General features: G+C 49.3%; 2 protein-coding genes and 1 long non-coding RNA gene across 4 annotated transcripts; 1 reads left to right on the plus strand and 2 right to left on the minus strand.

Moving 5' to 3' along the window:
• The first annotated feature begins 28 nt into the window (after positions 1–28).
• On the plus strand, positions 29–4887 carry LOC120323741. The gene is made up of 2 exons (XM_039383966.1): positions 29–535; positions 839–4887. The coding sequence occupies exon 2, from the start codon at positions 3312–3314 to the stop codon at positions 4353–4355; it is 1044 nt and encodes a 347-aa protein (XP_039239900.1). The 5' UTR covers positions 29–535; positions 839–3311; the 3' UTR covers positions 4356–4887.
• Positions 1262–18864, minus strand: SLC31A1 (solute carrier family 31 member 1). Of its 2 annotated transcripts, none has more exons than XM_027750347.2 (5): positions 18772–18864; positions 8734–8892; positions 6479–6551; positions 5937–6105; positions 1262–5329 (listed from the first exon to the last, which is right to left on the minus strand). In XM_027750347.2, exons 2-5 carry the CDS (start codon positions 8851–8853, stop codon positions 5128–5130), a joined length of 564 nt encoding a protein of 187 aa, XP_027606148.1. In that variant the 5' UTR covers positions 8854–8892; positions 18772–18864; the 3' UTR covers positions 1262–5127. The 2 variants fall into 2 exon arrangements, with proteins under 2 accessions (XP_027606148.1, XP_039239901.1); XM_039383967.1 differs by lacking the exon at positions 18772–18864 and adding an exon at positions 13648–13798.
• A 5786-nt stretch (positions 18865–24650) lies between these two features.
• On the minus strand, positions 24651–26592 carry LOC114003398. The gene is made up of 2 exons (XR_005564539.1): positions 25988–26592; positions 24651–25085 (listed from the first exon to the last, which is right to left on the minus strand). It is a non-coding gene; the product is annotated as an uncharacterized LOC114003398 (long non-coding RNA).
• Positions 26593–26824: the final 232 nt, after the last annotated feature.

A 26824-nucleotide genomic window follows, 5' to 3' on the forward strand; every position in this document is an offset into this window, starting at 1 on the left:
TCGGGTGATTTGCTGATCCTAAACCAGCCCCTGGGATGTTCCATGGGAACCTCCAGCCCTGCCCACCGAGGAAGGTCCTGGGAGGTGTCTGATGGGTGGTTTGGGTTGAAGGCAGCGGTTCCACAGCTCTGGGTGCTCAGGCTCTGCTTCCAGGTGCTGCCCTGCCCTCTCCTGAGGAGGCAGGAAAGAATCCCCTGTGTCTGTTAAACGTGTCCCAAAGCTGCTTCCCAATCCGTGTCACAGCTGGGCCCTGAGCAGGGAATGGCTGCACACCTGGATGTTGCACTGGGCACATGGATATGATGGAATGACATCCCACGTTTCCTGACTAAGCAGTTTTTCCTTTACAGTTCCTCCTTCCACCTGTGTCACTTCAGCTGCCCTGGTTTGTCACCCTGGGAGTGGAGCCCCAGGGACTGTTACTGCTTGCATCAAAGATCACCAAGTATTTCCTTATGGATGAAAAGCCCAAAGGCAGAGTGATTTTTTCAGCACATCCCTGGATTTACCCCCATCAGTGCCTGGGCTCTGGAAGGTGAGACTGGGGGCAGAGCCCCACAGAGGAGGGGACAGACTCTGGCACAGAGTGAGGGGACTTGAAGGAACCAACTTATAAAATCTGAGCAGATGGTGGTGTTTAGGAAACCCTGCTCCCTGCAACCCTGGGACCTGCACACCCACAGGGAATTTAGTAGCTGTTTTCTACCATCTTCCAGGACAGCTCCAGTTCTGTTTTTTCAGTGTCCCAAGCAATGCTCCAAACTGGATTTTAGTTACACTGAGGCTTCACGTGTTGTAGATGCCCCGAATGTGCAGAACTTAAATGTTTGTTTTCCAGCTGGGAAGAGCCACAGCCTGGCCTGGAGCAGAGCTGCCTTTCCTGTCTGACACCATATGGAATGCTCAGGGATTCTCTGCTGTCCTGGCATTCCCAGCAGGGCCCAGCTCTGAGAGGGCAACACCTCAGGAGGTTGTTACAGCTCCCTGAATTCCTGTCCTGGATTCTTCCCTGTCTAGGGAAGGCAGCTCTGTGAGACACCAACTCCTCTCTCCATCACCTGCAAAGTGTGACTGGGCTGGAACAAACAGAAACTCAGCATCAGTGACTTCCCACATTCCCATTCCAGCAGCTCCAAGGTGAATTGCTCAGGCCCAGAGGACTCTGCTCCTCATTCCCACTCCCTGAACAGGGACATTGGGCCCTGCTGCTCCCTCTGAGGGGGGCACTGAGGATTGTCTACAAAACACACCCCCACCACAGTAAAATGCAATCTAGTTTATTGGTTAATTATATACAGGGAATTCTTGATATTCACAGTAACATCAGACGAGTTACCTCCACAAAGAGCAAGAGCAAAACCAAAAATGACAGTCCACTGTAAACAAAACTAGAAATCCTGCTGAGTTTGGTGGGACTGGCTCCAGACAAACTCAAAAGGCACCGAAAAAAACAACAAAAGCCAGCTGAGGGACACAGCTGGATACTCTGTGCTCCCTCGAGGATGATAATCCAGAGGCACAGTGGGTGGAGACCAAACATCAGGGACACAACAGGCACAGGACATTACAGCCCAAGATGATACATGTGTGTCAACAGGAATTTACTGTCCTCACATCTTACAACCATCAGAGCCCTCAGCTCCCTGTGTTACAGGACAACCTTAAATTCGGGCAGCAGAGGGGCTGGGGCTGCCCCAGAGCAGATCCCACCCACAGGGAGGTCAGGCTTTGCTCAGGCTCTGCCAAAGCACAGGGCTGGCAACACACAGCCAGTGGGATCTGGAGGGAAGGGGGAGGTTGGGACACGGAGAGGTGGCTCCTCTGGATTGTCACACTGAACTAAGGAAAGCACAGCCCCAGCAGGGGGGACACACGGACAGGACACGTCCCTTCCCCAGCTGTGCCTTGGGCAGTGAGCCCAGGAGCAGGGAGGACACAGCCACTTCCCTCCACACCTTCCCTGGGCATCCCGGGCTCCCAATGCTCCAGACAGGCTGTGGGAGGCAGCTGGAGCACCTGCCAGCCACCTGGGAGACTCCTGTCACTGAGGTCAGTGGCACTTCCCTGTCACACTGGAAAAAAAGGAGATTTTTTTTTTTTAGCTCTTTAGGCACATAAAGCTGTTAACTCAGCTCCTTTTAATCTCTTTTTGCACTGCCCAGAGAAAAGAGAATGTCCAAATGAACAGCTGGCATCAACCCAGGAGGGCTGCCTTTAGGAGGTGCAATTCCAGTGCTGGCAGCAGCAGTAATGGATTTCCTTCCCAAGAGGGTGCTGAGGGTGGGCTCTGTGCTGAGGCAGCAGCAGCAGCAGCCCCGTGGAGCCCCCAGGAGCAGGGATGGCTTTGCCCTGGCAGGCTCCCAAGCTGAAAATTTAAATTCAGCCTCTGTGTTGCCTGAATTTAAAGGTGTCCTGGTAACAGGGAGGTGAGGGCTCTCATGGCTAGGAGACTGAGGACATGCAATTCCTGTGTCAACACACATGTAGCATGTTTGGGGGTGATGTCAGAGCAGACAAAGCTGTGTCCTCTCTGGTGTGAGCAGGGGCAGGAGAGGAGCCCTTGAAGGCAGAGGTTCTCATCCAGGGGGAAACAATTCCAAGGGCACAGGTGCTACATGTAGAACGAGGCAGAGAAGCAAACAAGAACCAAATTTACACTGTAAGAGCCACAGCCTGATCTCCAAGTCATCCACCTCTGATCAATCAGAGAATTCGAGTCTGGTCACTTGGATACACGGAAAGGTGGTGAAAGGTGACAGCAGGGTCAGGCCAAGCAGGTTGTGGTTCAAAGAAATACACAGCAAGAGGTATATGAAATAATTATTGTCACCACAGAAAGCCACTCCTGACTATTCCCTGTGCTCAGCCATCCTGTACCGGTACCAACTCCAGCTCCTTCCGGACAAACCGATGGGAACAGTGCTGGAATCGTTGGCTCTGAGCTCCTTCAGGGGCCGAGCCCCACAGTGCAAACCATCCACATCATCACCCACATCTCCAGCATTTAGCAGCTCCAGTTTTCCCTGACAAACACCAGGATTTCCTCTGAGCTCTCCCAGGGCTGGGAAGGGATTGTCAGTTTTCTCTGCCAAACACTAACGTTGCTCTCAGCTCTCCCAGGGATGGGAAGGGGCAGTTTTCCAGCCCCATGGAGAACCACAATTGCTTGGAGGGCACAGCAGAGACTTCCCTGTGACAGGAGCAGAGGGTACCAGTGGGTTTGCAGCCTGTCAGAGACATAACTCCCTTCAAAGACCAGACTGGGGAAGCGTTTTTCCTGTCTCTCACCAGGAGGTGGCCAGAACTTTTCCATGAAAATAACTTTGCCTCTTTCACCCAGTAACCAGGAACCTAAACCTGCTTTTAACTCAGCTCCTTTTATTCTCTATTTGCACTGTCCAGAGAAAACAGGATGTCCAAATAAACATCTGACCAGGAGGGCTGAATTTAGGTGCAATTCCAGTGCTGGCAGCAACAGTAATGGATTTCCTTCCCAAAAGGTGGAGAGGGTGGGCTCTGTGCTCAGGGAGCAGCACCAGCACCATGGAGCTCCCAGGAGCAGGGATGGCCTTGCCCTGAAAGGCTGCTGGGCTAAACAGCCATTCCAAGGATCCCCTTTCCTCACACAGCTGCTGCCAACAGTTGCCAGCAGCATCTCCAGAGGAAAAAATGCTCCTGTGTCATCCCAGAAGGATTCCCTGTTCTCATGGCACATCCCAGACACCAGTCCTGCTCTGAAAGCGGTGCCTGTTCTCAGTGCCCTTCTCAAATTCCAAATGTCTTCCCTTTCAGCCAGTTACAGGCACAAACTGGGCATCCTGTGGAGAGTGAAGACTCCAGCTTTGCTCCACATTCCCTACACCAACCAGCAGCTTAATATCCAAGTGCTGAACCACAGCTGCTCCCCAGGATCCCCAAAGCCAGCCCTGGGCTGGTTGTGCCCCTCTCAGAGCCCTGTGAGATGTGCAGAGCTCACAGCACTCAGCAAGAGCTCTGCAGCCCCAGCATGGGCACAGTGGGATTGCTGGGACAAAGAGGAGTCATCTGGCTCAGGAACACTTTTTAACCAGCCCAAGCTGCTCCAAACTTCACCTGAGAAGAGACTGAAGGCTGCTGTAGTCCTGTGTTTCCCTTCTCCTCTTCCCCAAATCTCTCCTTTACAGGAACGTGGTTGTTTAACCCCTTCAGCTCCATCCAGGAATTCCCTCTCCAGCCATTTTAACTTTAGTGTCATGAAATCATTATTCAGCTCTACCTCATTTACAGAACTAGTTTTAGTAACCCCAAAGTCTAGCTCTGGATCCATCCTGGTGCAGTTCCACATGAAGTACCTGCAGGTTCAATGGTTTATTTAGAATTTTTTGCCCTGTAAATACACAGCTTGTCCTGTGTCTGCTCCGTGTGTTTCCATGATTGGGAAGGGAAGGCAGCCAAACTCCAGTGTTCTCCCTGGAGGCTGAGTAAAGCTGCTGGATACATCAGACTGACAACACTCATCATCCTCCGGTGGGCCTGGAGGGCAGGTTCATCCACTCCCTGGAGCACACGGGTCACATCCTCGGGTCAAAGTCCTCCCTTGCCAGGACACACCTGAGTGTCTGATGTGCAGCACCAAATCTTCCTCAGAGGCTGAGTCCTTCTGCAGCAGAAGGTGTCATTGGCCCCAAAAGCCACAATGCCAGGGTGATCCCTCCCCTGGCATTATGTACACATTGAAAAAAAACCAAATTAAAACAGCCATTCACACACAGAGGGCTCTATGGGCAACTTTGAGCTTTTCCTGCTGTTCATCAAACCTTCACTGATGAGCATTTACAATTTAAAAATAAAATGGTTTTGTTTTCTTTTTTAAAAGAATAATTTCTACATTTCTGTCAGCCAGCTAATCTCAATCACAGCATAATCTAAGAATAAAGTAAATCCTGGCCAAGAAGGGCTGCCAGGGACTCTCAGGAGTCAGGGGGAGCAGCACAGCCCAGCTCCTCACATCCCTGCACCCCAGCCAGGAACCTGTGGTGGGTTTTCCTTTATCGTGATTCTCTTGCAGCTCAGGAATGATCCAGTCCTTGGGATGGCTGCACTTCCAGGGAGCAGGGGAGTGGAGAGGCCTCTGGGCAGCACCCAGTGTTAATGGCAGTGCTCTGTGATATCCACCACAACTGCCTTTTTCCAGCTGAAGAAGAAGTACCCGGTGCCAGCTCCTGCTGCCACGGCAATGCAGAGGTACCCATTGTAGGTCATGAAGATCAGCATGAGGAAGTAGCTGACCACCACCTGGATGATGTGCAGCACAGTCTGCAGGAGGTGGGGGAAGCTCAGCATCTGCTGTCTGGGAACACAAACCCAAATAACAGTCAGCAAACAGGAGACAGCTGGGATATGCCCATTCCCAAAGAACGCTCGGCTCTGAGGCTGCCAGGGCAGCAGGGAGGGCATGAGATGGCAGAGAAGGTCACAACAGCCTGGACAGGGACTCCTGCATGAACCTGGAGCTGGGGTTTTCCCCACAGAGCTGCCTACCGGCAAAGCAAGCATGGAAGTTGCTGGGAGAACACAACTTTTAATGAGAAACAGACTTTGTCAAGCTTATTTTACCCCCCATTAAATAAGCAGAAGGGCTCCTGTTCTGCACAGTAGCTTTGACTACCTGTCAACAGAAGTTCTAAGTATTTCCTGTCAGGATCACTGCCTGTAACACCCAAACTCTGTTCCTGGGAACTCCCCAGGTGTGTTCATCACAAAACCCCCAAGCTCATCTGGCTCCTTGCTCTCCTTTCCTCCTTTTGTGCCCCATCCTCGAGGTTGGCCAAGCCCAGTGTCCTCCAGTGCCCACCAGTGTCCCGGCCTGTCAGTACACTCAGTACTGGCTGCATCGAGTTCCTTCTGTCCCAGTTCCACCTGGAGGGATTTGCTGTAGAATGCAGTGAAACCCTTACCCAACAGTTTTGTGTGTCTCCATCAGGATGGTGCCGTTGGGGCCGGGCACTGGCATGGAGTTGTAGCGGATGCTCACTTGGGATTTCCGGAGCAGACACTCCCGGGCAATCTTAAGGCCTTCATAAAACATGGCCAGGAAGAAGACAGCCACAAAAGCACCAGCCATCTCTGACAAGAGAGGAAACATCATTGTCTTTGTGCAACAAAACCTGTCACAAGAGTCACTGGGTGGCTGAACAACCACGTTGAGCTGTGCAGGCCCTGGCAGGGCACCGTGTCCATGCACAGGTGGGAAATGGGAATTCCATCCACACACTAACTGGAATTTCACCCAGGAAGTGAAACCAGCAATCACTTTTGCTAATAAGACCCAATTCTTGAATTACATAAAATCTCCCTTTCACCCCACAGATGCCATTTAAACCAGACTCAACACAGCCTATCTCTGTATTTTTGGCATAAATAACAATTCCTGAAACATTAATCCTTAAACACCAATTGCAAATGTTTTGTTTGGACTGGACAAGACAGTGTTACTAACCTCCAGGAGAATTGATTGTAAGTCCAGAAAACAGCAATGGCACATTCTCATAGCTGAAGTGGAAAGTCATGGCCTGCCCAAAACACAAAGAACACCAAGGTGAGCCTGAGCAGCTCATCCCAGATGGAGCTCAGAGGAGTCAGCAACAGGGTTTGTCCCACGACAGGAGCTCAGATCAGTTCAGCTGGTCACCACAGAACATGAAGAAAGGGTAGTGAATCTCCAGTAATTAGTGTAGCACACACAAAGGGATAATGCTCCAGGTTCCAGTGAGCAGCCCTGGGCAGAAGGCACTGCCCCTCCACGGTACCTGTTACAGGCAGGTGCCTTCTCTTGCTTTTGGAGCTCCTTTTCTCCTCAGCATCAGAAGTATCAGGGATTGGGGATGTCTCCATGGAGCTCATCCTTTCCTCCTCATCCTCTCAGGGGTTGGGTACAGGGCACCTTCCTTTCTCCACCATGACCTGCTTTGAGCTCACACAGGGGAGGGTTGTACAGCTGAGTCCTCTGGTCCCTGTGCCAGCAGAATTGCTTCCCTATGGAACTTCTAATATCCCATGGGAAACAGAGGCCTAAACACAGGTACCACAAGGTGTATCAGATGTAAAGCAGGACCACAACTTCCCCTGGGAGAAGAGAAGGGCTCCTGAGGCTGCACAGTGAGTGCTGTGGGAAGGGGAGATATCAGTGACCCCCTGGCCAGCTGGAGGTGACATAAACTTCCCATCCAGGTAAGTACAGGGCAGTTTGGCATGTCCTGGCCACAGCTGCACACTGTGTTTTCACATGGAAAGTACGGACCACGCAAGAGGAACTGCTGTTTGAACCCTCCTTAATTAAGGTTATTTGCTGGAGCTCAGAATTAATGATTCATCTCAGCATCTGTGAGGATCAGCAGACATTCATTACCCCCAGAGCAGAAATCACTGTGGAACAGCTTTCAGAGAGCACTTTCATCTCTCCAATGAATTTAACATTTTTACATTTAAAACAAAAACCACACAAACCAAAGAACTGCAGCTGAACCAGAGCCTGTTACTTGGAGCTACTGAGGAATGGGAAAACACACCTTAACTGTGCTCAGCCTGTTAAATAAGATGCTGTGCCTATGCACTGCCTTTCCTGACAGATTTATGTGCCATATTCATTCAAAATCTTGTGTAATTACTCACAGTTTTCAGCTGCAGGGCAAGGCAGGGTCTCGTAACTATCCACTGAACACCTGACATTTGTAAAGAAATGACATTTATATGGAAAATAATGGCCCAGAGGATGCCAATACTAAGGTGTGGGATTACAGGGAGAGCTTTACAAGGAGAGCAGCAGCAATGCTGGACTCTGAGCTCCACCTGGGCCAGGCTCACTGAGGGGAGGCTGTTCTAGTCCTTTCTTCTTGTGATACTGGTTGCAATATAAGCACAGCAATTCTTGATTCCCTCCTTGGCACAGAGCTGGCAAACTCCAACTGAAGGTTTGTAAAACATCCTCCTGAGAACACTCTCATGTGAAATGGAAATGCACACTCTCTCCCCTTCTTTTGAAATTTAATCCTAAACAGACATGTTCTAATAATCTCAAACTCACTCCAAAAGTATTTAGAAAAGGGAGAAAAAGCTGACAGAGTTCCTAGAACTGGTTACACGCAACACAGATCCTAGGGCCATTTCCATGGAAACCCTGGGCAGGATCTCCACAAAGCCTCAGTGGTGCCAGAATGCACAAGTCTGGACCTGCTAGAATCAAAGTCAGCTGGAGCAGCAGGATCCAGGACCTCGGTGCCAACACGGGAAAGAGCCCTGGCAACACTTTGCTCCCCAAAGTGAGCTCGAAGGTTCAGGAGGGAAAGGGCACAGAGCTGGTGGGTGCAGATCACAGCCCCTCACCCTGCGGTGCTGCCTGGGGCTCTCACTGCCACTGACAGCCTGGAGAGCTCCATCCATCTGCTCCTGGCAGGAAAATGCTCACTCTGCACTCCTGCCTTTAGCTGGCTGCAGAGCACACCCCAGCCTGGCTGCTGCAAAGGTTTTGGCAAGAACAGACCGTTTTGCCAAAGGATCTCCAGCCCTGAAATCCATGTCATGTTTCACATCCCCTCGTGCCTCACCCCAGAAGAGTCACAGTGGGGTCTGGGTTTTCCTGCCTTCCAAAGTTCAGTTTAATCTCCAGTTCTTAAGAGCACAGTCTTTGAGATGACAAGTTACCCTGAAGCACAGACAAGGAGAAGCTCTGTGGTTAATGCTGACTCTGCCACTCACCATTGCCATCATGTCAGATCCATGGTTGTGTCCCGGGGGGGCTGTGGAGTGGAGATGCTCAGGAGGATGAGTGGCTGGCAACATGGAGCTGTTCCTGTGGTGGTCGTGAGACATCTCCATGGCAGGGAGGTTCAGAAAGGCACATAGAAAAGTGGGACCCTGGAAAACACAAAAAAGAAGAACTTTGCTAAAAAGAAATGTGGTTTCTCTACTGCTACTCCAAGAGAAAATACCCTGAGAAAATACCCTGAGCCACTGAGAACTGCCTCTGGAAAACTCCAGAGCATCCTCATGGTCCTGCTCTGACAACAGGGAGCACAGAGCAGGACAATTTAAAGGAGGTGTGTCTCCCTGAGCTTTACATCATCCTATTGCTGCACCATCCTCCACACTCCTGCCAGAAAGGGAGTTAATCTGGTTGAGGTGGCACATGGACACAAGGGCTCACTATGAAGTAACATTTCTTATCTGTAAGAGGTAAAAAACAAAGTCTCTTCTCAATTGCATCATGCCAGAGGCAAAAGTATCTAAGTGCCCACTTTAAATTGCATATACTAAAGGATCAGATTATGAGATTTCTCTTCATTGACAGTTATGCATTTTACTGGGGACGTGTTGAACCCAGCAATTGTGTTAGGGGGTACAGGACCTACTGCCAGGCAAAGGTCTGCAACAGCCACAGGCAATCCAATTTCATTTCCATGAGCTTTACATTGCCACATCTCCCCTCTAATCACATTAACACAGGGAGAGAAACACTCAGAAGGCTGCCAGTCCAAATCCCTCATCTGGTTACCACAAATCAGGGGTGTCTGGACACACCACATTAAAAATAAACCCCCCTCCGTGGTTGGCCGTTGGACGTGGCTCCTGCACTGCCTGGGCTGGGACCTGCACAATTCCTGGTGGGAAATGGAAACCACCAGGTAGAAACAGCAACGAGAGAGAAAACGACCTGGGAATACCAGTCAGTCCTGGAAGGACAGGATCTGTCATATTGGACCCTGCCTGGAATACTCTGTACCCTCCCACTCTAGTCCAGTACTAAAGTTAAACCAAGTGGAATAAAAACCAAAGAACAGACACTCTATCAAACCAAAGTTTAAAAAAAAAAAGAGAGGAGACATCCTTCCTTCCAGATAAATCATCAGGAGAGTTTACAAGTGCAATTTTTCAGTTTTCTAAGCCAAAAGGCACCATGGTGTTTAACAGGGAGGGATGGCTGTACTGAGATTGGAGAGAGGAAATAAAACCCTAGAAGATCTTTCTAAACTGAAAATAGCAAATAAAACCCCAGCTGTGGTGGAGCTGTTTCAGCTTGTGACAGAGACTTGGGGATCCCAACAGCCTTTAGAGTTAAATTAAAGAGAACAGTGAGAGAAATTAAAGATTTGGAGAAGATAAGGAAACTAAGTCAGCAGTGCTGGGGATGAACTCATGAGAGAAAATGAATACACTGAAATTAAATACTGCAGGTAAGCACCTGTGAGGAACACCAGGAACACACAGCTCAGGTATGTTCTGTATCTCTGCAGCTGAGGTTTGTAGCCCATCCCTTATTGCATTAGACAATTCACAATAATCCCCTGGAAAGTTACTTGTAATGGAATTAATGGCACTGGGTAAAGCAGAATGAATTCTCTGCCCATATTTCTGCTAAGATTTTTTTGCTCACTTCACCCCTATTTGTGCTTAAATACTGAGACCAGAAAAATGTCCACAGGGAGCAAAAAAAGAGAGAGACCAACGGAAGCAGCAGCTCAGCTGACACAGAAAAGCATTACCAGGGGATACCTGTGGAATGAACGGTGTGATTTCCACATGGCACAGCTCTGAACATCATCCTGCTCCAGAGCTGAAAGGTTCAGGGTCTAGAACTGCAGTCCCAAAATACAAACCCTTGGGAAAGGAACCCTCTGCCAAGACACACAAACTTCAAATTGTCTTTTGCATCAGGGAAGGAAGAACAGCCCAAGTGCTTCACCCCCCAGGATCAAAGGTGACTGTGCCGCGAGAGGAAGAACGTAACGGAAGAACTTCCCCCCTCCCCGGCCAAAATCTCACAGAATCAGAGAACCATGGAATATCCTGAGCTGGAAGGACCCACAGGGATCATCCAGTCCAACTCCTGGCCCTGCACAGACACCCCAACAATCCCACCCTGTCCCTCAGAGCCTTGTCCAAACCCTCCTGGAGCTCTGGCAGCCTTGGGGCCGTGCCCACTGCCCTGGGGAGCCTGGTCAGTGCCCAACCAGCCTCTGGGGGAAGAAATTTCCCTGAGATCCAACCTGACCCTGCCCTGGCACAGCTTTAGTCATTCCCTTGGCTCACTGCTGCCAAGAGCAGAGATCAGAGCTGCCCCTGTGTCTCCTCCCTTGTCTCCTCTCACTTGACTGACCCACTGCTTCTGCTTTGGGTACAACATCCTCACTAGTGACTACTGTCCAATGGTTCCTTATCCAATTTAGAACTCCACACTCCTGCCAAACTCCACAGGTTCCAGTGCACTCCACAGAAGCTCTGGCTGCTCCCCAGATGAAAAACTGCCTTAATGGCTGGGTTGTGTCCAGCTTCTCACTATTTTCCTTCTCGCTAATCATCATTTGTCTGCAGAAAGGGAGAAATAGTGGATGTTCTCAGGATATTTGCTTTGTAGGAACAAAGAATAAGTTCAGGTATTCAGGAGGGGCTGCCTGTGGCTGGGCAGGTCTTGGTACAGGTCACAAAGAGCTTGACCCTCACCTGGGCAGCTCCTTCTCACTCTGCTCCCCCAGTGTCCAACACCAAACCCTACCCCTGCTGCAGTGACCCAGCACTGAAGGACATTTTATGAGATCCTAAAAGATGGGGTATTAAGTGGTGTCAGAGGAAATAACCTTGTCTGAGCCACTTCAGCTGTGTTTTGTGTCACTGAAGGCAACCAACACATGGATAAATCTCTGCTTAAAAATAAATCAGTTCCAGGGGACAATCAGTCTCTGATTTACAAGTTAGGAGTTCTCTACCTGTGTCTTGGAATAAAAGCAATATCCAGGGCAGCAACAAGTTAATGAGTGTGTAACATTTCAAGCTGCAAATCTCTATTTGGTTTGCACAGGCTCCTAACAGACAAGCTGACAGATGTGGGGCTGAAGCAGGTGCTGGTTTTAACAAAGCTGACTCCACACCTGAAGGAAAAAAAACTCCCACACAAGGTTCTATTATTATAAATTCTTTAAATAGGTTTAGCCTTGTACAGACCCAGCCCTTCAGCAGGTATTTCTGTCTGAATGGGTGACTTGATCCCTGGCTGCTGCCTGTTCCATATGTTTGCACAGGGAGGAAGAGGCATTGGGGTGGATCCCTGAGCATGCCCTGGAGAAGGGATCTGCCACAGCCTGTGGCTGCATCAGGCTCAGGTATTCCAGAGGATCTGCACACCTGAAGGGCACAGACCCCATGGTTCACCTGTCACAAGGGTCACACACACACACAATGATTTTTTTGTACTCCACAGTAACCTACTGCCTAAGAAAACAAACAGGGTGGAACAGGAGAGAGGAATGAGGAAATTCTCTCCAAGGCTCATTTCTCTCCCTCTCAGTGCTGCTACCCCAGGTCAGAGGAACCACAGCCTCCATTTCACAACCCCTCACATTTTTAAGGAAAACAGCAAGACTTGGAGCTACACACAGGACTTGTCTTCCTTTCAGCCATTCTCCTGGAGCAGGACTGAGCTCAGGCAGGCTCTGCTCACACAGCTTTCTGTCCCACCCCTGCAGTGCCACTTTGGCAGCTCTGCAGACTGGGCTGGTTCAGGGAGAGGTGCAGCAGGAGCAGGATCTGACAGCAGCAAACTGTCAGCACCAGGACTTGCTTTCACCCTCCACCAACACTTAACCAGTGCTGCCACATCTCACACATACAAGGAAGCCACAGTCACAACCCCAGGGCACAGGGAAGGGGAGGACAGGTAGGATATGCCAGGTACAGGGCAGGTAAATGAGCTGGAGCTGGTGGTTCGCCAAACCCAGAGCAGTTTTCTCAAGCAGGTCTCAGCCACAACATCACTACCATCCCACACAACCTCCACCACAGCTTCCCAATCTCCTGCTTCTGCCGTGTTCATCCAGAATCCTGCAACTTCCCAGCAAAACAGAGTTTTCCCTGCGGCAAATACCCAAGGAAGTTACACCTGGACATGCAGAAACAGGACAGGCTATGGGAAGGACCTGCCAAGTTCCCAGAAAGTCCTTTAGAAACCGGGTTGGTCTGAAACACGGTGTGCAAACAAAGCTTCCTAAAGTCACATTCAAAGGGAATGAAGCTCCTTTCCAAATCAGAAGTGTAACAGGATTAACAACAGAGCCCTAAATCAATGCCCATTACAGCAGCAACTCTTCCCTTCAGGACAGTGCCTCATCCTCCCCATGCCAGTTCTGAAAACACAAGCAATAAACCTAATCCCACTGGCTCTGCCCGAAAGGACCAGAGCCTTAAAATCCACCTCCCCAGTGTGCTTTACACCAGTTATTTGTCCCACAGAGAGGGTGGTGCTGCAGTGGCCAGCACACAGTGGCACAAGCCCACCAGCCCTGTCAACAGGACACAGAACCCTCCCGACTCCCCTCAGCACAGAGGGAGTGATTCCTACCCAGGGTCTCCCTACCAACTTCTGGGAGCAAGAATAGGGTCAGAAAGTCCCTCTGTTCTCCTGAAGATGTGAGAAAGACCTGGTAATATCTGCTAAGAATTAAAATGAAAGTTTCCAAAAGAAAGCTAAGGGAAAAAGATTAAAACCAGCAAGTTGGAAAGGCAAAGCTCTCTTGCCTACACACCACCCATGGCTCAGTGCTGTGTGACACAAAGGAATGCTGCAGATAAAGCACAGGAGTAATGGAAAAGGCAACCAAGAGTCCCCAGTGCTCTACTTACAGGCTGTCAGCTCCGCTGGCTCCCAGCTCGTGGTCCCCAGCCCAACGCCCTTATTTTGTAGCAGAGCTGTAAATGGAGTGGGAGGGAAGCAGCGCCTGCAGACACTGCAGCTCTGTTCACCAGCTCTGCCCTGGGCTCCTCTCAGGGCTGGGGCCACTCATCAGGAGACCTAAGCACTGCTTTGAGTTTATTCAGGTTCCTGGCAAACCCCACCACTTTAACCACTTCCTTTCCAAAGGGGTGGACTTGGGAGTCCTCCAGGATCTCCGGAGCTGCTTAAAGGCACAGCTGAGGGACAGACCAATTGTGCCTGTTCATGCTTTAGGAGCACCCAGCAACAGCAGCCAGGGCCAAACCACCCAGACTATACAGACACACTTTATAGATACAGGGAACAAGTATTACATCCTTCAGCAACGTAGCACAACATGTGTTACAGACATACACTGCTGTTCTCCAGTGTCCAAATTCCCCCTGGAACTCTCCCAGGCAGCTTCAGCAACCCCAGGCTGGCACCCAGACACAGGGAGGGACTGTGCTGTGCCCTAATTGCACACCTCTGTTCTTCCCTTGCACAACTCCTGAAGAAGGAGCTCTTAGTGCTATTTTAAGAATTGGAGGAATGTCTGTAAGGTCACAGCAGAACTGGGGCTTGCTCTGGTACTGCCTCACCACCTCAGAGACACAACCTAGTGCCTTTCCCAGGAGTTTAAGGCTTCCTAAAAGCTCAACACACCAGAAGGGGTTTGGATAAAGAGAGATAAAGAGAAGGGCATGGCCTGGGAGCAGAGCTCCAGGACATGCTGAGGCTCAGGCTGTCAGGCTGCAGTTTGGATTTCCTGGGCTTTGTCCTTGACCATGGAAGCCTGAAAATCAATTCAGGCCAGATTAGCAGAGCCAAGCAGGAAAACTCTGTGTGACAGAGGGCACATTCTCCCTCTCCACCTGTAGTGGGAAGGATACAGCTGAGCTATTCACCCCAAAGTGTTTCAGGAGCTTCTGGAGGAGGATGACAGGAACTCTGGAGGAGTGGAGTGCAGAGAGTGGAGAATGATGGGCAAAATAAGAGCTCAGCAGGGCTGCAGACAACATCTTGTGTTCAGCTTTGAAAAAAGGGGACGATGCCTGGGCAGGCTGGGACATGCCAAGGTGGAATCAGTGAGCAGGGACATCAGCAGGGAGAGGCAGCCAAGCTGGGAGCACATGGAGCACAGCTCTTGGGCAGCTGGAATGCACAAGCCAGGTGGAGCAATGGGCTCTCAAAAATGACACACAGGGCTGCCCACGGTTCATGAGGGGAGAAGGAGGATCCCACAGGAGATCTGCTCCTCTGCCATCACCTCCACTGAGGATTCCAGCTGGAACCACTACAGCACAGTCCTGGAGGACTGAGAACGTGGCACATCAACACCACTCCATTGTCTACGACTGATGGTATTTGCCCAGGCTAAGACAGACCATGTGTCACCCACACAGGGAGGTTTGGGGGTGAAGCATCCAGCCAGAGTTGAGCTCAGGTTCTCTGCAGCACTGCCAGAGCACAGGGCTGGGGCCAGTAATCCCACTCCCCACGGACACACTCCTCCTCAGTGCCTGGGGGACTCAGGGGGGCTGCAGGGTTTTGTGAGGATCCCAAGAGAGCTCTGCCAAGGGCAGTTGTTTTGCTGCTTTTTCACTCCTCTCTGAGCTGCAAACTTCCATCCTTCTGGGCTCCCAGATGCCACTGTTTGCTTGTTTTATTCTTATCAAATCTTTGTGTTTCTTTCCCACATTCTACTCCTGTCCCAATACGTGTTTGTCCCTCTCACTGTAGGGCTGCTGTGTCCCTAAGGGACAGGCTGCACCCTCCACATGGAACCATCGCACAGCACCCACGGACATGGCAAAAACCCCAAACAATGGTCCAGTCCCACACTATGGATTCCAGTTGGGATGGTGGCTCACACAACCTTCCTGGAGCTGCACAACATTATTTGGCACCCTGATGCAGCTACATACATTAATCAACTTTTAATTAAAATGAAGATTAAAAGAAGTTGACAAAATATCAGTGTATGTTCAACCCTCAAGGTCCCATCTGTTGCTTTGAACCAAAGCATCCCTGAGCTGCACAGCCAAGGCAAAGCTGGTCACACTCACTTAGCACCATCCCCATTACTTGAGGAGGGGCCAGAGCTCTTCCTCTCAGCGTGGCTACAATAATGTCCCTTTGATGGAGTTTATTTTCATAGCAAACTTGCCTGGTCACCTTCTGTTAGAGGCCCTGCTTGATCTGCTTCCCTAAAAGGGGACGGTCATTCCTAATCTCCCAGCTTCTGCACACTCCTCAGGAAACCTCTAAATCTTTGAACAAAAAAAGAAAAATAATCCAGGACAGGCTGTTCTTTACAGGACAATGCACTGAACTTCGTTAGGTGCAGCACACACCATGTCTCACTAATGGGCCCAATGGAGTGAAAGGCAGCTGAAAACAGTCCTGCAGAGCAGCAAACTTCAGTCTCTAAGCCCGATAACATCAGAGGAAAGGCTGAGAAATGCTGGCAGGAGATGTGTACAGGTGGCAAAAATACTGGGGAGTTGGTCAGGCTGGGCAGCAAACAGCCTCCTGTGCAGTCAAGCGTTTCCCTCAGCCACACTGGAACTGCAGGAGATGCAACAGCAATGAGAGAAGGAACTCCTGGGAAGCATGGAAAACTGAGGGGTCCTTGCCAGCCTTTCCTGGCTGTAGCCTCATTTCTGCTGGAGAAGTCTGATCCAGCCCACATTCAAGCTTTGCACTGAGATCCAAGTGTGATCCTCTACTGTCTCACAAAGGGTCCCCAACTCCATCAAGCAGTTAGACCTGGCAGTTACACTAGATAATTCTTGAAGGTCTCTTCCAATTTATCCTATCCTATTCCTCTTCTAACCTATTCCCATTCACAACAGCCTTGTGCTGCCCACCTCTCACCCTCAACAGCACAGCTCAGGTCACTTCCACTTCAGCAAGGGGTGACAGAGCAAATCTGTCTTACCCTGGGTTGTCCCTCTCCCTCACCAATCCCAGGTCAGCAATGCAGGGGTGGAAACTCCCCTCATCCACAAAAGAACCCTGACCACATTCCCACACAGACCAGAGATTTCGTTTTCCTTTGGAAGAACTGCCATCTACAGACCAATCCACGTCTCCAGCTGTGGAGCCAAATCTCAGGGTCACCACCTGCACATCTCTCCAGGCTGCCCTGCTCCTGGCAGGCCACGGGACACCCACACCATCCCTTCAACACAGCAGCACAAGCTGCAGGATGTGGGTGCCCACAGGCTTTGGGGCTCAGAGCACAGCGGTGGGTACACGTGACTGGATCATTCTCATGCCACTGCAAATGCAACACAGTCCTTGCCCTGCCAATGCAGAACAGCAGGAAGGGCAAGACAGCAGGAATGCTGCTGGGATTGGGTCTGGCAGCTCCTGTGAATGACACAGGGTACAGGGTACACGCTTGCAAAACAGGGTTTAGCAGATGTTGCCAGGCACACATCTGCCACAAAGCCTGGCTCAAGGGAGGTACTTTTGGGTGACAGATGCTGAAGGCTGTCGTGAGGCTGAGGACACTTATCCACACAAAGGACACTTATCCACACAAAGGACAACCAGGCAGGACACAGCAAACTTGTTTTGGAGAACCAGATGTCAAGAATGCCATGGACTGAAGTGTTCAGCAATAACCTGCTCCCATCCTGACAAAACACGAGTACTTTCAACATGTGTGAGCCCAAATGAACCTGAAGTCCCCAGTGGGACACTTTCAAAGGATCTGAGCACATTCCAGCCTTGGCTGTCTTTGACAAGCCCAGCCAGGGACTATAATAAGCTGAGCAAATCCAAAGTGCAGCCCAGGGAACAAAGCCGAGCTCACCTGGCCCGGAGCCGCCCCCCCGCTGACCAGAAGCAGAGGGCCAGGAACAGACATGTCAGACACAAGGGGTTGTTTTTACTGCTACCAAAACCAATAAACACGGTGTCCATACAGGGCAGATGCTCCATCAGCAGACAGAACTCCAGTGGTGCCCAATTAAAAGGTGATTGGCACCTCTTCCACAGGTCAGAGTTTGCCTGCTCATCTCTGAGTGGCACAAAACTCCCTCCTTTCCTACGTTACTGCTCCAGCTCCAGGAGAGCAGCCCCCAGCTCCAGCCAGCTCTTCTCACTGGGCACACACAGCAAGGACACACCCCTGTGGCACTGGGGGCCAAAGCCAGAGCAGATCTGTTCTGCACAAGGCCCCTGATCCCTGCCCTCAGGAGTGACTTGTCTTGCTCAGGCCTCCCAGGGGCACAATTTCTTCCATTCTGTACATGGACAGTGTTTCCTACCCTGTTCTCACTTCCTCCTTGCACAAGCAGCCTTTTGGATCCTCTATTTTCCCTGGGCTGTTTATTGTCCTTTCAGTCCAGGTGCATGAGGCAGCCATCCCCCTTTCTGGCACACAGAGAAGTTTCTGGAAAGTGGTAGAGTTGAGGCACCTCAGGACATGCCAGACCTGAGGAGCGGCTGCCGTTCCCACAGCTCCCAAAGCAGAGGAGGTGCAGCACCAAAGCTGACTCAGGCATCCACCTGGAGACAAGAGCAGGGCTTCAGAGATGCCAAAGCTGACACAGGAGGCCACGTTACAATTTCTTTATGAAACATCCAGGCTAGAAGGCTCCTGCCAAAGCATGGCAGACACCAAACTTCCTTATAGCCAACATCAGCATGAATTCAGAGCTAGTGCTGACAAGCTTCCATCAAAGGCCATTCCCAGGAGGCATCTCCAGAGGAACCCCTTCAGCACTCCCCAGGCATGTCAGAGGTCAGGATCACCCCAGCTCTGCAGACTGGCCATGCCATCAGAGCTTCAACTCCCTTCCTCAGAGCATGCAGGGCATGCCACAGGAGCACAGTGACATATTCAAGACACAAAATCCCCAGGATCCAGCCTGAAGGCCCGTCCTTCCCCCCACCCAGGAAGGGAAGAAGCAGAGATAAGGCAGGATGGCTCAAATCCCAGAGGTGTGAGAGAACAGGTGGGTGCAGCCTGCTTTCCACATGTGGTGTTCAGTCAGGAATCACCCGGGAATATCCCGCTAAAAACCCTCAGCACTCACCTGGGAGCTGAGGACAACTGGGGATCCTGAGCAGTGAGGAGATGCAGGACAGCAGGAAGAGGAGACAGAAAAGCAGGGCCATGTGACCCATATTTCCAAGATTACACAACTCCTGAATAAACAGACATTTCCTTATGGTCTGTGGTGGTTTGTGCACAGATGTTACACAACCAGACACAGGAATGGTGACCAGGGAGATGTGATCCACGTGGCCAGAGAGCTGAAACCATCCTGCTGCCTCAGGGCAGGCTGAGAACAAGAAGGAAGGAGTCCTGAGCCTTGTGATACTCTTCAAAAACTTTGTATTAATAAAAAAAAAAGAATTAGTATTTGGAACTGTATCCTGCAAGATTAGACAACTTCTGCTTCCTTAGAAAACCCAGGCCTAGTGAAGAATTTCACTTCCTATTCTATTTGCCCTAATCAAGAACACCTTCTAACCTACAACAGCCTTTTTTTTGAATGAAGGGAAAATTTATATCTTAAAGTGAAAAAAACTACCTTTTGCTTACAAATTTCTTCATTGTGCTCACTAATTCAGCATCCAGATCCCTGTAGGTTCAACTCCTGCATCATTTATTTGGATAAAAAAGAGCAGCATGTCTCCCACAAAAAGGGTCTGTCCAGAGGGTAAGGACATGGATTATTGTTTGTGAGCATTCAGTGGCCACATGCAGAAGCATTCCATCTATCAGGAATGATATGCCAGGATGTGAGATAGGGAACTTGCAAGTTAATTCCTGATAAGCCACTGCTCTGTGGTTTGCTGAAGGGGGAAGGTCACACACCAGGTTACACAGTGTAAACAGCTCTGCCCAGATTGATTTTATAAGGTGGCTTCTGCCCCTAAGCCCTGTCAAACTGTAAAATCATCTCAGCAGACACAAAATGAAATCCAGAGTCAACAAGTGCACTCCCAAGTCAGCAAGCCCAAGTTTCCTCAGTGGCCAAAATGACTCAGTGTGCCCTTGAAGTGCTGGCCTTTAATACAGGTGTAGCATTACTGATGTTATCTTCCAACAGCACAACTACCTTTGTCTCACGCAGATAAAACCAATGCCGAGGGTAATAAAGTGGATGGCAGTGGTTTATTACAGGCTTCATAAAAGGGAGCCCAACGTCCAGCAACAGGTGATTCAGCAGACTCATGGATTCCCAGATTTTACCCTACTTGCTCATTTTCACACAGTTCATTTTCCTTCTCTGGCTGCTTTCCAACATCAGAACCAGACTTAGCCCAGAAAAGGCAACACTTGTACAAGTTCTGAGCGGGCTCTGAGATGTTTTGAGAACCTGGACAAGAAGAAAACCACTCCCCCAGAACTCCTTGTTAATTTTTGGGAAGCCATTCCACTGGTTGAAGCAATTCACACACGTTTTCCTGTGTCCAGTTCAGCCACACGCTCATTCCCTTCCACCACATTCCCTTCCACCACATGGCAAAGCTTCCTTGGTTAATCCCAGGAGCACATTTCACTGCTTTCCTTTCATATGTAAGTAGTTGTTTGTCTCTAATTACTCCTCAGAAGGTGTCCATGTGCAGAAACAGCGTTTTAAGGTGGCCACTGAGCCATTCCCCTCCCCTGGAGCTGTCACGTTCCAGCCTGTGCCAGGTGGATGTCACGTCCATAGTCCATATGGGAATACACTGGGATTTCCAGCATGCCAGAGTCATCTTTTGGATGCAGCCTTTGACTAAAGACCTAAGAGTTCACGAGGCTGACTTTTACAAAAATATTTAAACTCTCTCTGCTTGCAGAGGAGAAGTGGATGCCTTTAAGTTCATTTTCCATCACCATCCATGAATGGGCTGCCCAGGGAGGGGGTGGAGTCCCCGTCCTGGGGGGGGTTTAAAGAGAGCCTGGATGTGGCATCAGTGCCATGGGCTGGGTGACAAGGTGGGGTTGGGTCACAGGTTGGACTCCATGATCTCAGGGGTCTTTTCCAACCTGGTTGATTCTGTGATTCTGTCCCTCAACACAAAACTTACCACAGCCAAAATTCTTCTGTGCTTCCAAACACTTGTTTTGAGAAGCCCAAAGCTGTTTCTGGGTAAAAATGCAAGGTAGAACTGGGGTCACCAGCAGCGAAATTCACTCCACTGTGTTTTTAATTAAGCCCAGGAAGTTGATCTCTGTTTTGGCAGACGGTTAAGACCAAACTAAACATCACCAGAGGCACCTTCCTGCTCTTGCCCCGTGATCCTGGCAAAGAGCAGGAGGATGGAACAGTGACATATAAATAGCTTCCAGGTAGTAACACAAATACTTGTAAGGGAGCACAAATTCACAGCCCCAGTCCACGGAACAGAGCAGCTCCACATTCTCCTTTTGGAAATGCAACTGAATTACTGAAAATATTATTGAATATTGAACCATTGAAAACTCAATCTCCAAGGCAGAAGATCTGTGATATCAAAAAGAGGAAAGGAGCAATCAAATCAAGCCATTCTCTGGGAAGGAGCTTGTCTTTGGACACTCTTCTGCCAGGACCACTTCTAGGGCATGGAAAGCTGGAACAAAGAGCCATCAGCAATTTTCTTACAGGTGACAAAAAAACACTCTGGGAAAAAGCTTCCAATGCTGCCTTCTCCATCAAGCTTTCAAACCCCTGGGCTGCCACAGAGCTGCTAATCCAAAGCAGAAATGATTCAGAGCTAAAAAATGCTGAGTACTTACTATTCCAGAGACAGGTTTTCCATCTACTGACTCCCGGAGAACAGTCTTTTCCAGGCAGGCAACGAGTCTGAGATGGAGCAAAGTTTCTCAACCCTCAGATAATGCTGACAAGCAGAATCATCCTTATCTGTATCAAAGGCTAATCATTAACTCCTGCTCCGATTGGGCCGGGACCAGAACAAGCACTGGGAGGCTCACACAGAAATCCATGGAACAGCAGAAGCAACTCCTGAGTCTCCCTCACAAGATCTTTGCAAAAATGCAGAGAGATTTTAGAACACCCCGACCAGGTTAAATGTGTTGCAATGATTACTTTCCAAGACATTCACCAAAAGACATTTCTAACATTAATTTCTCTGACAGATAGTGGTTTGCTTGCCTTTGGATATTGTAACAAGGCAAGCTTAACTTATTTTAGTATTAGTATTGAAGTATTTAGTCTTCAAACAGAGAGAGAGCAGGTGTAGATCAGGTATTAGGAAGAAATTGTTCCCTGGGAGGGTGGGGAGGCCCTGGCACAGGTTGCCCAGAGAAGCTGTGGCTGCCCCTGGATCCCTGGAAGTGTCCAAGGCCAGGTTGGATGGGGCTTGGAGCAACCTGGGCTAGTGGAAGGTGTCCCTGGCCATGGCAGGGGGTGGGACTGGATGGTGTTTAAGGTCCCTTCCAACCCAAACCAGTCTGGGATTTTATTCACCCCAAAATGAAGAAATGTGACATTGTCAAATCTATTGGCCAGTTTTTAGGAGCTTTGGGGAGTGGTAAAAAGAGAGTAGGGCAGATCATAAACTGGGCAGAAATTCTTCATCACTGTGTACAAGACAAATGCTGTCGGGGTATCCAGCTCTGCAACCTCTCTGCTTGGAAGGCTGGAGTGAACAAGTCACAAAAAATTTGACAAAGGAGAAAAAGTGCAAGAACAGCTGAGCTGTGCCTGCAGCACAAGGGGCCTCATGGAAGGGGCTGTGGTTTCAAAGGAGATTAAAAGCAAGAGTTACACAGAAAGGGATCAACTGACAAGCAGTGCATGTGATCCTGTCGGGATGTCCTGGAGGGTTTCACTGGAGGAATTCAGAAAATTAAGGGAAGTTATGCTGCTGCCAAAAGGGTTTTTAAACTACTGGGTCTTACCAAAGAAGCAAAATAGTCACAATAAAGCGTATTAGGCTTTACCATCCATACAGCAGGTCATCCTACAGACACTGCTGTGTGAAAAGAGCAGCACAAAAATGGCTTTACAAGAACAGCCAAGGCTGCAGCAGGAATGTGAGAGCAGCTGTTAAGTTTCAGAACTATCTTTTTTTTCAGTTGTTCAGGTTTCAGTCTTACAGCATCTGTAACACACTCCTCCATATTTCAGTCTCACCTCACACCACCTTACACATTCAAGTTCAGCACGTCCTCATGGGATAATGTCTTATCTCAAGTTAATGAAGGGCACCAAAGCCAATGGTAACTTGATTTGTATAAACCTCTCCTGGCAGAGAACCCAGGGATCCTGACTCAGTGTCTTGTCAAAACCATCAGACCAGGAGCTCAGACAAACAAGGGAACCATAAAAAAGGCAGCTGAGAAAACCTGCCCAACACTGAGTTGTTTCACTTCCATGGTATCCCAAGGCTGGGCGTGTTCCTCGGGAGCTTGTGCTTCCACTTCCCTTATCACTTTGATGTCCAAGGGTTGATTTACCCACTGGAAAGGCACAGGGTACTCGCTGCCCTCCCACGGAGCCACATGACAGCAGCGCTGTGGGATGCCCATCCCACTTCCCGAGGGATGGGGCACAGTGACCTGGGATGGCCTGGCTGCTGGGAGCACAGCTTGGAGTCTGCTCCACATTTCCTACTGTTTCTCCTTCCCAAGTAAAACAGGCGAGGTTGAAAACGCAGGCAAGCTGTGACAATGAGCTGCTGGGCCTCTTTAACACAGCACCTTTGGAGCAGGAAATGTTCACAGAATCCAAGAACATGCTGAGTTGGAAGGGACCCACATGGATCACGGAGCCCAACCCTTAGACCTGCACAGGACCATCCCCAAGACTCACACCATGTGCCTGAGAGGATCATACTGGGATCCCTGGCTCCCAGGGCAGCCTCTGTCCAGGATGCACATGGAGGAACCCAGCCAGGAGCTGCTCCCATTCTCCCACCCAGAGCACAGCCACCACTGAAGGAAGTCAGACAAGGAGCAGGTTGGGTCACAGAGAGCATCTCCCTGAGGAGGCTGGAGCCATAAGCCTTCCAAACAGCTGCTTTTCCGAGCTCCCAGGAGCAGGCCAGCCCATCAGCTCACAGCATTAGCTCAGGAAACACACTGCACCTTGGAGGTGGCCTCAAAGCACTTCCTAACCCTACAAAGCCAAGGCAAACTACATTATCTCTAATATGAAAAAAAAGCCTGAAAGTGTATTTACCACAGACACTCTTTCCCCCAACAGATATGCAGTAGGTGCTTAGAAAAGAAAAGCAGTCGAGCCTGTCAGGGTTTCTCTTACTCAGTTTAGCCAAAAGATCAGCTAAATATATCCCAAAGCTCATATTCCAAGCTGATGTACCTTCATTAGAGGAATGAGATTGAATCCATGATAACTAATGAGCTTGTGTGGGCAGAGAAGGTTTGTGAAAGTGGAGTGCCTCCCATGCAGTCTCAGGGGAGCTTGGGGCACTCGCTGTTAGTCCCATGCCAGAACACCTGGATTCTGTTCCCAGTTTGCTCCCAGTTTCTCAGGCTTGGTACCAGGAGTTGCTGAGCAACCAGCGAGAACAGAGATGCTCAATCACTTACAGCATTCTGACCTTTGCTCCAGAGCTACCATGGTCTGCTGTATTAATTTAGATAAATATTAGATGATATATTAGATTATATTCTTGTACAACTTTTTAAACAGATGATAAATGTGTTTTACATCTGAGACACAACAATTGTGGGATTTTCTAACATTATATATATGGAGAGGGAAGGAGCAAAAAGTTCTGGCTGCAATCACAATTGTTCAAGTGCCACTGGAAACCAACTGGACCCTTGCAGACACAAACTGGTGACACAGAGAAGAAAAGATACTGGGAAGATGACATCAAAAACTGTAGAAACAAAGAAAGAAGGACAAAACAGAGGTATTTCATCACAGCCTCCCACTCCTAGATTGGCTTCTAAACCAGGAAAGTCTAATTATTCCAGGACCAACAAATGAAAGACTCTAGAAAGTGCAGCAAATAGGAGTTTAATTTGCTTACAGTAACTAGTCCCATTATTCTCTGCATTAGCAGATTCCAGCTTTCAAATGAAAAAAAAAAAAAAAGGTAATGAAAAAATCATTGGTCCCATGTCCCCTGGGACCTAATTGGGAACATTTCCAGAAAATTAGATTGAAACAAAAGGCAATGGAGTAGATTAACTAAGATTGGATTTCCCTGAGGAAAACAACAAACTAGATTGAGTCTTTTTCATCCTCCCCTTTAAAAAAACCTGCCAGGACTCCCAGTGATTTCCTGGCAGACTCCTGGAGAAGTTCATGTTGGCAAAGTGCTTCAACTCAACTCCACAGAATTGTGCTGCAGGCTCCTGACAACTTTGAGGTGACCTTCAGCCCAGGGAGGAGGAGGCAGGTCTGCAGAGCAGCTTCCTCTTGGACAGAGGGGCCTTCACAGCAAATAAACCAAATAGCAAAGGAGAAAATACTGCATTTTAGTTCAAAGAACAAAAAGTTCTGTCTTCTCTCGGCCCTAATGTCTGCTTGGAAAACAAACCAGTGAAAAGAAACTCCCCAAGACCCTGCTCAAAACTCACCCTGTGAACACGGGAGATCTTGTCTCCAACTGTAATATAAAACTGCAAAAGAATATTCTCAACACCCTCCCTTGTCAGGCATTAAGCTTTTGTTCAGGGAAGGAGTGTCTCACTAATGCAAAACTTGAAGTTACACTCTAAAGGGACAAGGGAGAGAAAAATCCTCCCAAACCTCTTTTCTAAAAACAAAAAAACCCACAAGTCTTGTCAGTGGCAGGGATGATACCTTTAAAATAAAAACGCAAACATGCAAAAGTGACTCAATTTAATTCCTCCTCTCTGCTGGCAGAAATTATTCTAATTCCCAGCCTAGTTAACAAGCTGCTGTAGATTAGAAATCTGATATGAAATGAAAAGCAGGCAGCAAATCTCAGTAGGGAAGAGCTGTACAAAACTTCTCATTCTCAACACGAAGTTGTGTGGGATCCCAAAAGTCCTGCCAGTTTTCGTATTTTCAATACTTTTTTCTTTGGTGGGGGAGGGAGTAGAAGAAGCCAAAATTTTTGTGTTTGTAGCAAAAAGCATCACTTTAATCTGGCATTGTACAGCACAGCAGTGACAGCTTCACCAACAAAGCCTCAGTTATAAAATCAACCTGCATTTAAACAGCAACATTTACACATTATTCCCAGTGTCCCCTTTTTAATGAAGGATGGGAAAAAAGCACCACAGAGTCCAAAGGCTGATGAAAGCCTCGGGAAACATTACACCATAAATTACATGATCTGGGATCATCAGGCTGAACACTAACTTACCCTCTAAGATCACACATTGTTCCTCATGAAAAACCCTGCAAAAGCTTTGCTGACCTCAGGCTCAAGCAGAGGCAAGTTAAGATCAAACGGGTTGAAAGTCAACTTAATAAACACTTGTGAGGAGCTTTTCATCCACCTGTGCACAAAAAGCAGGACTATTAAGCACTCTGGAGCTTGGGATTCAGGCACAAACAGGAACTATTGGTCTGTGCCTGGGAACTGTGCGGAGCCACGAGCCCACTGCAAACTCAAAGGTGAGGACTGTGAACAAAGCTTAAATTAAAAAAGGACAAGTGGCTAAGAGAGGGTTAGAGGTGATGTTTGCTGAGTGCTGCAGAACGTGCTGCTACAGCCTCCTCCCCTCTGCACTGGCACTGAAACTGGGCAGTGCTGAACCCCAGGAAAAAAAAAAAGAGGAAACATATACAGGTGCAACAGGGCCACAAAGATGGTGAGGGGTCTGGAGGGGCCATAGGAGGATCAGCTGGTTTGTTCAGCCTGGAGGAGACTGAGGGGAGACTCACTGGGTTTACAGCTCCTTCACAAGGGGCAGCACCATCTCTGCTCTGTGTGAGCAGTGAGAGGGCCCAGGGAATGGCTGGAGCTGTGCCAGGGCAGGCTCAGGTTGGATCTCAGGAAAAGGTTCTTCCCCCAGAGGGTGGTTGGCACTGCCCAGGCTCCCCAGGGCAGTGGGCACAGCACCAAGGCTGCCAGAGCTCCAGGAGGGTTTGGACAAGGCTCTGAGAGACAGGGTGGGATTGTTGGGGTGTCTGTGCAGGGCCAGGAGCTGGGCTGGATGGTCCTTGTGGATCCCTTCCAGCTCAGGATATTTTGTGA

Source organism: Pipra filicauda, unplaced genomic scaffold (assembly GCF_003945595.2).
Source record: "Pipra filicauda isolate LSUMZ 115617 unplaced genomic scaffold, ASM394559v2 scaffold333_size800053_pilon, whole genome shotgun sequence".
Lineage (NCBI taxonomy): Eukaryota > Metazoa > Chordata > Aves > Passeriformes > Pipridae > Pipra > Pipra filicauda.